The sequence below is a fragment of the Sciurus carolinensis genome, chromosome 2 (genome assembly GCF_902686445.1).
Source record: "Sciurus carolinensis chromosome 2, mSciCar1.2, whole genome shotgun sequence".
NCBI classification, from domain to species: domain Eukaryota; kingdom Metazoa; phylum Chordata; class Mammalia; order Rodentia; family Sciuridae; genus Sciurus; species Sciurus carolinensis.
Window position 1 is genome coordinate 175,267,077 of NC_062214.1, and position 11,276 is coordinate 175,278,352.

Below are 11,276 nucleotides of genomic sequence, written 5' to 3' on the forward strand. Positions count from 1 at the left end.
CAGGTGCTTGAGAAACAGGTGTTGGTGACAAGCAAAGAATACCTGAAATGACTTAATGAATCAATAACTGAAGAAAAAAAATTAAAGATACAAGGAAAAGCCACCAGCCCTCTATAGGAAGATGCTATAATCTTGAAATATATCCATCAAAACAAAGGTACAGCCCTGTCAAAACAAACCCCTAAAATATCCACCTAAATTGGTCTGGACTTCTTTGAATGTTAAGCTCCATGAGGTCTTGAATTCACTTTCAGAAGAACAAAGTAGATGACATGATCATCTTCTATAAACCACTCTCATCTTATCCACGTGAGGAACCACAGAGAATGTTTAAGTTCCTACTGCTATCTCTTGCCACACAACTATTTCCGGGGCATCCTGCATTTAGTTGTGATTTAGTTTAGTGAGTGCAAACTAATCTGTGTATTAATCTAACAGAAGCAAAATTTAAACTGTAAACTCCCTTTAAACATGCATGCATATACACACAAATCTATCTTATTATTCATTCCAAATTCAAATGCAGACTTGGAGAGAGTCTATCCTTAGGATTACCCAGGCCAACTCTCCCCTCCATTAATAAAGGCTTGCTATATAGCAGTACTTACAAATAAATTACTAGTAAATAAAATGAGATTGGCAATATAATTTACCCAATCCTAAAATTACTTAAGAACTGGGCCCACGGATGGGTGCTTGTATGAACTGAGCCTCACCGTGTGGCATCCACCTCCCAAAACACATGGGATAAAGCAACTTACCAAAGGTGAGAAGGGCGGCAGTGAGCAGTGCTGCTGGGAACGACTTGGACAGATCCAACACAGTGAGGTAGGCGAAGGGGATCAGCCAGGAACCAAGGAACGCACAGAACTGAGGAAGGAGCAGGGTGGCTGTCAGGCAAGGTAGCATAACCACCAGGGGCTGCTTGTGGACCTACTTTGGTACAAACCAATGTTTTAAGATGAAGGACCCTGATGAAAGCATGACTTTGGTGACCTAAAAATCACCTAGAAAACCTAAAAATAAGAAAGGGGAGATGTAAGAGTGAAGAGTCAAATCAAGCAAGATGTATGTTTGCCCACAGCAACAACATGCACACTGGCACGAGAGCAGCAAAGTTCCGTCAGGAAGGTGGGCAGGACTGCCTTATCACTGTGACCTAGCTGTGACCTTGAGAGTCCATTGCTTACCTCCACCTCCCCATCTGTGTGATGGGAAGAGAGAATTCCTACCTCACAGGTTTACTCTGAAGATTAACTGAGCTAAAGATTTATTAATGCACAGAAAGTACTTGATGAATGTTAGATTCTATCTAAAAACTGTAGGTACGAGTTGAGAAAGACCTCTCTCACGTATCTTCTATTTTAGAGAATTCTAATGTTATTTCTGTAATCTCCCTACTGATTCTTTTCTTCAACTACAACAGAAACCACTCTTTAACCTACAAGATGTATTTTGATTTTGGAAAAAAGATCGCTCAGCACTTTCATATCTAGAAGATTGTTTGCTTATTGTTTTTTGTTTTGTTGTTGTTGTTAGAGTTGTTTATTTAACTCTCCAGTCCTCTTTCACCCTCCTATGTGCCTCTGAACAGCAAAGACAAACCCAGAGAAATGGTCAATTCTCTCATTTGGGTTCTCACCTTTGTAAACAGAAAATAACATGCCTGAGTGTGAAAGAGCTTCTCAATTTCCAGAGCAAGTCCACAGTGAGTCAGGCCTATCTCCAATTATGTCAGCTTCATCATGTTCCAGGGAAAACAAGAAATGCTTATTTTAACACTTATTTAATCTTCAGAGTAAACCTGTGGGGTAGGAATCCATATTTTCCTGAATGATGCCTGAAACCTTCATGTGTAGAGGCAGGAACCGAGTGGCAGGGTGTGGGGACGCCAGAATCTCAACAAAAGGCTGGAGCAGCTGTGGCTGCAGAGGGGAAGGACGTGCCGCCTGCCAGCGCAGAGGCCAGGGCGGGCCACAGGAGACCCCTGACTGCCTGGGTCCCGGCTACTCTCCAACCTGAGCGCGACGCTGCACATGGGCAGCGCCACAGGCTTAGCGTGCGCTTGCTCTGTGATCTCTGCCTTGTCCATGGCCTCCCTCCCTTCCTCAGCCCTCAGTCCTCAATCGCCCCCTCGCCCTGCTCCTCCAGGAGCACCCACTCCAGGGCTTCCCACTGAATGCTGCTGAGCGAGCGTGGGCCCAGGTCCAGCCAGCCCACAGCAAGCCAGGGGACTCACTCCTCTCATTCCCATGTAGCGGTGATGCTCATATTTGTCCCCAGGCTTCTGGAACAAAAAGGTACCATCATATCCACTCAGGTAGCCAGCAAGACCAATCAGCATCTGAGAAAAGAACAAAAAGATGAGAGGCCTCTGGAAAGATCCCTCTGTACCCTGAATGTCCCTCCAGCTGCACCACAGCCCTTGGCATCCCTTAACGACGATCCGCAGAGGAGTGCCCGCCACCACATTTTCTCCTGCAGCTGCTGCAGAGTAAAGAATCCTCTGTCTGTCAAGCTCGCTGCTTGAAACAAATCCTCTCTTGTATAAAGGCCAGTTCTTGGAAAACAGTGTGGACTGAATCCTGAGGAAGGAAACACCCCCAGGCGTGAGGGGTGGGCTCAGCGCAGCGCTCCCACATCAGCCTTCTTTCACGAGTTAGGAAATGGCTTCTGAGGAGGGAGGTCACGGGGGGGATGCCGATTCCCAGGAGATTGGCTTATTGAAAGGAAACTGAAGTTCCAAGTCACAATAAGGAGGGAGAAAAGTGAGCAAGTAGCTACACGCCAGGAATAAGGAGAGAGGAATGAAGAGACAGGCATTTCCCCAGGGATGAAGAGGAAGAAATGCCAGTTTCCCGTGTGCAACGGAGCTACAACACACCTCTTCCATCAGGGTGTTCCTCTCTTCATTGTTCTTGTTGTAAAGCAGACAGGAGGAAGCAGGGCATTTTCTATCCTTTTCTGGATTTAGAACCAATTTCAAAACAGGCCTCGTGCCCTACCGCTTTCCCCACCCCTCCTTCCTCAGGGACCTCTGAGGAAGCCCACCTGTCACAGATCACTTCTCTTGCCTGCCCTGCCTCTGCCTTTATCCCAAGCACTACTCTCTCCAGGATCGCTTCCTGCCTGTGCCCTGGTTCTGAGATCTGGCTCTCCAGTCGGGAAGAGGCGCTTGAGTGAAAGCCAGAGCTAACCCACTGGCCTGCTCAAGGGGATTGTTTTTAAAAGAGTAAAGGAATTCTAACTGTAGAATTTCTAATTTTAAAACGTTCGCAAGGAACAGGTCAAAGAAGGTGTGTGCAGGGAGTGGAGAAGAAGTTTTGCTTCCAGGTGGGCAGTCAGCTCTTCCAAGCCATTTCTGCTTTATTTAATATATTCCTTCTATTTCTTTTATTGTTTTAAAAATTGAGATAAAGTTCACATAACATAAAATTCACCATTTTAACATAAATAACCAGTGGTTTTACATATATTCACAAGGTTATATAATCATCCCACTAACTAATTCCAGAACACTTCACCACCCAAGAAGAAATCCCATACATATTTGCAATTGCTCCCTAATTCTCCTTCCCCTCAGACCCTGGCAATCACAGGGCAATCGACTTTCAGTCTACAAATTTGCCCATTTCAGACATTTCAGTCATATACACAGCCTTTTGTGTCTGGCTTCTTACAGTTAGCATAACATTTTCAAGGTTCATTCATGTGGTAGCATGTATCAGAACTTTATTCCTCTTAATGGCTCAGTAATATTCCATTGTAGGGACATGCCTCATGTGTTTATCCATCAATCAGTGAATAGACCCTCTCTCCATTTCTGAGCCCAGAGGATTCCTAAAATCACCCAAGATTCTGTATGAAAATTGATGATCCAAAATGTCAGGGAATCCTGCCAGGAAATTCTTAAGTCCAAGAATTAAATCCAAAACCAACACCTGGCTCCAAGCCTTAGGAACCAACCCCCCAGGCAAGAGCTGCTATTTACCACTCTGCTCACCTTTCCCAGAGGTGGGTGCACATCAAAGAAAAAGGTGCGGTTGATATAGTAACTTCCCATTTTTCCAAAGTGAGTCTCATCCCAACTAAAGGAAAAACAGAATGCCTTAATAAAATGTAGTTAAAATGACAGTTAAAACTAAAGACAATGAGTCTCAAGATATTAATAAGAAAATCTGGATTAAAAAAAACTTTTGATACAAGTGATTTGAGGAAGCAGGGCATTAAGGTGGTTATTAACCTTCATTTTAGAGAAAGGAGAAAGGTTAGCAAATATTTACCAAACAAAGACTACAAATTTAAGTTAAATATATGCTTTTTCAGTATTTTGAGTTTTTAATCTATTTATTTTAAAAGCAGAGTTGTCCTGTACGGGAAGGTCTGTAGGTATGAGTTTTCTTCTGAGTCTGTGACCGCATACCTCTGAGACTATTTGCTATTGGAATGTTCGTTACATGAACTACACTGTTGAGCAACTGGTCACAGAGCTGTTATGCTGTGACTGTCACAGGATCCGACTTTGCTTCCCAACCTTGAGATAAGCAACCTGCTATGCTCTGATCTTGTTATGATGAAGTATTGGTGTGTAAAAATTGAGCATTTTCTTCCTAAGAATATACCTAAAACTTATCCTCACTTGCATAAATTATTTTATAAGTGAATCTACACACTCACTTTTAACACAATGTGAAGTCTTATTCTTCTGTACAACCACATAAGCTTTTTTATATCCTACATGGGGCCTGCAGTCAGCAGCCATGTCACTCAGCAGAGCCTGGTCATTTCTATTTATTATTTTCTTCCTGCAGCTCAAAGGAAGGGCTGCTCCCTATTGACTGTCCATCCCCAGGTCAGTTTCCATGAGCAATCACTACAGACATAACATATAAGGGGCAAAATCTGCTTTTCCCAAAAATTTGCAAATTTTTTGTTTAAGTCAGTAGGACCAATAGATGGACAGAGAGTACATATGCTTCTGCTAAGTACACTGACATCAGATGGGGACAATGGCATAGTCACTCTGGAGGCCAAGGCAGAAGGACCACGAGTTCAAGTCTCAGTAAGTCCTGAGGCCCTGTCTCAAAACAAAAAATTAAAAGGGCTGAGGATACAGCTCAGTGGTAAAGCACCCTGGACTCAATTCCAGTCCGGGGGTGTGGGGGTCATGCTAGACACAGCAAGGGGAGAGAGAAAATGAACTTCAGAGCAGTGTAACGAAACAGATTTGCAGAGAGAAGAGAGATCCAGCCACAGCTCCAGCATTTACTAATGGTGTGACAAGATCACTCACTGTCTCCAGTCCTCTTGTCTCACTCAGTGGTGCCATGCCCCACTCCCAAGGAGGCAGGCAGGCTCGATCAGGTAACACAGGTGCAAGAACTCTGTGGACTGGAAGGTATCACACATCTGGGGTACTGTTTTTTTGTTTGTTTGTTTTGTTTTGTTTTTGGTACCAGGGATTGAACCTAGGAACACTTAACTACTGAGTCACATCCCCAGACCATTTATTTTATTTTTAAATTTTGAAATGGTGCCTCACTAAGTTGCTCACTAAATTGCTAAGGCTGGCTTTGAACTTGAGATCCTCCAGCCTCAACCTCCTGAGCTGCTGGGATTATACATGTGTGCCACTGTGCCCGGCTTATGGTTAGTTGTGAAGTTGGTTTGGGAACACACTGACAAGGGGGCAGGAGACCTTTACCTCAGAAGCTTGCCATGAAATCGGTAGGGACAGTCACAATGCTTTCATTGGGAGGGACAGTTCTGACTGTCGCGCTCCTGGAGGCCTTGCAGGATCTACTGAGCATGCAAGGCCCTGACCCATCTGTCCCCAGGCCATTTCTGGTTTTCCCTGACAGTAAGCAACCCCTGGGGGAGTGGGGGGTCTCCCTCTGGACAAAGAGCAGCCTGCTTCCTGCCTGATGTAAAACACTCCCCTAGCTCAGGTAGGTGCAGCCACCATATGGCAAGCACTCATCCCTGCACGTGGCACTGCGTGGGATGCTGGGGGACAGGGGTCGAGGCCAACATGCTGACGCTCACTCGTCCTGCTTGCTGTGCCATGAGAAATAAAGTCCTTTGCCTCCGATCCAGGGCTTTGTCCACTGCCAGCATCCAGAAAAGTGACAGGTTAACTTGTGAGTTTTTAAGTCAGCCAAAAAAATTTCCCAGGCCCCAACCATTTGGGAGGTCGACCATAGAATAATGAGACACGCACCCTTTGGAAAAAGAGAGGACGAGGCCTTCATGAGTTGGGTTGGGAGCATGAGCAGTCTCCTAGGACCTGTCATGAATGCTTGCCCACATGGCGGGCAGTGGGAGTGTAAGAGTCCTCGCTATCCCCTTACGAAAGCAGTGACTGGGGATAGGCAGGACGGAGATGGCTGCCTGAATGCTCTTTGGGTTACTACTCACTCTCTTCTAGGCAAAAGAAAGAGACCGTGATTTTGACAGTAGAGTGACAAGTCCAGCAGCCCCTGTCAAAGGGCAATATGAAGTGACTGCTGAGTCAGAAGTCTCCAAAGCATCCATAAATGGTGCAGCAAAAGGGTCCTGCTAGCCAACACAGTACTTCCATTAAAATGACAACGCTGAAAATCCTTGGGCGAGCTGTGTACTTCAGTCAAAAGCAAATGTGTCTTGCATACCAGCTCAGGGTCACCCTCCCCCTATATGTGCTGATTCCTCCCCCTACCACAGCCTCAGCTGTTTTAAAGGGTAAGATGATCTAAAGCAGGGCCAAGGTTTCCATGACCCCAAAGGGGAACCAAAGGCCATACACACCCACCCTGGTATGCTGGAGACTCCAGGGAGCCCTCCAGATTCAGGGCTCTATTGTACAGGAGTCATACCTCCTGCCAGCCAGTCCCATGCTAGAGGAGAAGGTGGGGGTGCGAGGTGCAGGGTTTACCAAAGGCACTAAGAACTGCAGGGACAGTCATTAGGGATATGTGCAGTAACTAAAAGAAAAGGAAACCCAAACCCAAGGGCTCACCAGACACTAGGCAGAACCCTGAGGAAAATGTGGTGCCAAACTGAGTGAGGGGTAAAGAAGGAAAGAGCTTCTCCCCACTGCTCACATCCAGCACCCCTACACTCTTCGCCGGGAAGTGGCATAACCTCTGGGTGGTGCCTGATGCAGGTCTACTAGCCCCATTAGTTCAAGGTGGGAGCAGGGAGTGCCTGAATTCAACTGACAGGGCTTGAGCCAAGTTCCCAGTAGAGAAAGGAAGTGATAGTGACCTTGTGGTAAGGACTCTTTGTGCCACTTCAACGTGGCATCCACTCTTGAGTGTATAGATTGTACTGATCCCACAAGTGTCAAAGAGGATTATCCCATTCAAGGACTGCTGTGTGTACAGAGGTGATCCTGTCTGTCTGTCTCCTCCTAGTGGTCCAGGAGAAAGAAAGAAAACTGGGAAAGGGAGATCACAGCTTTAAAGACTGGCTGGCTGCTGGAACACTGAGTCACCAGGGTGACTCCGCCACCTGCTGGACAAATGCGCCAAGTACACCCTTTTCTAAAGGGACAGCTATTAACCTACTGAACTCTGAAATGAGTATCCCAGGCCCCTATGGCTTGACATTCCTACTTTGGAAAGGGTTCACTTGGAATTGAAAGCTAATGTAGGAAGGGCTCTGTGTTCTAGGAAAATGGTACACACAGGAGGACAGCCAGCCTGGAGTCATCTCAGATTTACATTAAAGCAGCAAGTCCCTCTGTGGGTAAGGAAACCATTTCCCTCTCCACTCACCGAAGTATGGGAGTAGCTCAGTGGGACCCTTGATTCACAGAGGTTCCTCAAAATGCTGTGCCTGGTTCACTGATGGTTAGGCTATTAAAAGCTGATGATGTTAAGAATTTGCAGTTTGGATTGGGCAGAGAGGAGTGAGGGGAGGGAAGGGGGCAGGGGAATGGGAAAGATGGTAGAATGAGATTGACATCATTACCCTAGGTATTTGTGTGACCGCACGAAAGCTATGACTCTACATCACGTACAACCAGAGAAATGAATAGTTGTGCTCCATTCATGTACAATGAATCAAATGCATTCTGCTGTCTATGTATAACTAATTAGAACAACTAAAAATCAAAAATCAAAAAAATTTAAAAATTTAAAAAGCTGATGATGTCCATTGAGAAGCAGCAACCATTCAGCCCCAGTGACAACTCTGGGCAGCCAACATCATATGCCAGTTGGGAGACTCAATGCTGAGGGATTAAAGACACTTCTCCATGGAACCAAAAACTAGGAAAGCAAACTGCGGCTGCCTTCCAATGGACAGTCTGGCTCATTCACTCCTGTGGAGCCCACAGTCAGGGCCAGTATGCTGACAGGACTATGCAACCAAGCTGCTGATCAAGCCTGCACCATCCAAACTGCAGCCATGGCCACCTGGATTTATCAAGGCACCACCAGGTATGGAAACACATCTACCATCATGAACTGGGCACAAAATAAAGGTCCACAGGTGTTGAAAGCCACCACCACAGGCCATACTCCCACCAAAAGTTGGCCTGCCTGTCTTGCAGTGAAGAAAGTCACAATGCATGGAGCACTGACCCCACCTGCTCCTAGGAACTGACTACCTTTGGACTTTGTTCCTTTCTTGGGCTCATCACTGGTACCTCACTGCTGCGGATACTTCTTTAGGTCTAGTCCAGTCATCTGACTCTGCGGCCCTTGAAACTAAACTGTCATGTTTTCAGCTTTCTAAACCATCTAGTCTGACAGTAGATCACTTTTTTGTCACAATGGCCACCCAACAATGAGCCAATAGACAAGGTATTTCATAGATAATCCACATTCCCTATCATCCACAGTATCTGATTTTATCGAGCATTTTATAGTCTCCTTGGAGATTTCTGACTCTACCTCCATCACCTCCTTTTGGCCTGCACAACTCAGTAGAGCAGTCTGGTCACCATATGCAGTCATTCTGAGAAAGGTTCATCTCTTCTTGGTCACCAACTGGGTAATGATCAGGAAAAGGGGTAGAGTTATAAAAACCTATTCAGAAAAACTAAAATTTCCCTGATCATGATTTGTCTGTCTTTTCCCTTAGAAAAGCCTCAGATCAGCTGGGAAGGGTGGAGAGGGGTCTACAGAATTCAAACCTAATTTTAGTTCAGTCACCTGGATGGTCTCACTGGAGTGACAGTCATAGAGCATAAACATAATGACCACTTGGTTCAGTACACTGCTCTTCAAGTGGCTCATATGTGTCATGTAGAAAATATAATGGGTCTCTCCCAATTTTCTAACAATGCTCATGTCAGAAAGGTCTAGATATTAGTAGAGGATAAGTGGGGAAAAAGTTATGGGACACACTAATTATGTGGTAGTGGTAGGAAATAACCCAAATGTTATGGAAAGAACACCTTAAATCTCTGGAGATATAAAGTGAAGTGAAACAATGCTCTCTTTGTGCCCAGGTCCAGCAACAAAATCTGGAAAAAGACTCAGATGGTCTACCTAAGTCAAGTGACAGCTGAAGCTGGCAATCTGACTTGTGGCTATGAAAACAGGAAAACACATGTGGATATGACTACTGATGTACCTGATGACACCCACATCAACTCCCAAATATGCACGTTCCTCGTATGTGTGCAAATACATAGAACAGCACAACCTTCTGTCAATCTGATACCAATCACATGCTTGCCCTGATGTAGTAGAGGCCTTGGGTTATGCCTTATACATTGACTGAGACTGCAACTATTTAGTGACACTTCCCATAAGGCTTAACCAAATCAATGTAATGGTGATCTAAATCAAATCTGATGGTGATACAAATAAAATGTAACAAAGTATCTGAACTGAGTGACCTATGCCCCTTCAGGTGGTATGTTAAGGATGTAAGGAAGAATGAGCCACAAATGTCTTTCCATTGGGCATGGAAGTCACTTTTTTTTTTATGTGGGGGTGGGTATTGTCATTACTGACAGTAACAACAAAGATCAGAGGTCAATTTAAACTCCTATGCACAGATCATAATGTATAGTAGACGGGCTTTAGGGTACATCTCAGTTGTCTGAAATAAGACTTAAAGGTCTCCAGCTCAAAGAGGATTTATTCACAGGTGGCTGAATTCAGGACCCTGGAGGCCATAGTTGAGGTAAATACTGAAGGCTGGCCTCCTCCTGCTTCTTGGAGTCCCATGAATACTGTATGAAACAAATTAAAGAGATTCGGTCCCTGCCTCTGTCATCCCAGTTCATCAGAGTAGCTAACAAGAGTTGCATATTCATGTGAAAGTCTGGTAAAGGTCAAGACAGTGTAGAATCGAGGGGTGAGAAGTACTGTTGGGAAAGAGTCCACCATCCATGTCTCATGCACCCACAACCCTTGCTAGGTATGCCAAGAATGCAAGACTCTGCCTGTGCTTGACTAGAGTCATTTGTCAGGGTTGTATTTGCAGCAAACAACCTGGAAAAAAAAAGGTAACATCTCCCTCCTGGACAAAGAGTAGGTTTGCTTACTGCTTGCAATAACACAGAAGATTCCCCAAGCCTGATAGCCTCCATACAACCCACGGTGTATGCAGTTGTTCATTCAAGCTCATAGCATCACTCTGTGGGACCTTGGGGGTGGGGTGTAAATGAAACCGACTCCAAAATGCCAATACTTATCCTGCTTTCTGTAATAAAGTCCTTTGTCTCTAACACAAAAGCATCACACCTTCTGCCAGCAGTCGCCAAACAACAATGTGTTATGGCTAATTTATTAATGTCAAAGTAGGGCAACACTTGCTGGCTTTTTGGTCAATAGGTTTCATTTCCGACATCCTCTGCTAATTTTCTCCTTAGTGATACTGAGAAAACATGATATCACTTGGCCAGACAAATTAACCCTTTTCAGATCATATAAAACTTCTACTTACTTTTTAAGCTTAACTGATGAAATCTAATCATGTCTCAAGAAAGCATCTGTGTCATACAAAATAAAACTTTCAAAAAATAAATCTGTTCTCACAGGACAGCCTCAGATCTACCTCCTGGAATCCTTGTCACCATCCCTGGATACTCAAACTGTCCCTGATGTGCATGACGAAAGTACCCAGTTAGGAATTTTCCTTTCTGCTGACGCCTGCACATCCCGCAGATGAGGAACTCAGGCCTTGGGAAATTCTACACGAAGAATTTCCAATTCTTTGTAAAGTTCAGAGCACCATTAAGAGTCCCAGTTTGAAAGCGAAGTGAGACATTCCAGCACCACCAATAAGGACTGCTTCCTCAGATCCTAGTGTCCCACTGTGCCCCACCAGAGCAA

The 11,276-nt window shown here is 45.0% G+C and overlaps 1 protein-coding gene across 2 annotated transcripts in view; it reads right to left on the reverse strand.

The window, feature by feature from the left end:
- Pomt2 (protein O-mannosyltransferase 2) overlaps window positions 1–11,276 on the reverse strand; it is a 39,635-nt gene that overhangs the window by 27,394 nt on the left and 965 nt on the right. For both annotated transcript variants that reach the window (XM_047538439.1, XM_047538440.1), the window contains exons 2-4: window positions 4,004–4,088; window positions 2,240–2,344; window positions 762–870 (exon numbers count right to left, since the gene is read on the reverse strand). In XM_047538439.1, the coding sequence (XP_047394395.1) occupies window positions 762–870; window positions 2,240–2,344; window positions 4,004–4,088 (299 nt within the window). The remainder of the gene's footprint in view (window positions 1–761; window positions 871–2,239; window positions 2,345–4,003; window positions 4,089–11,276) is intronic.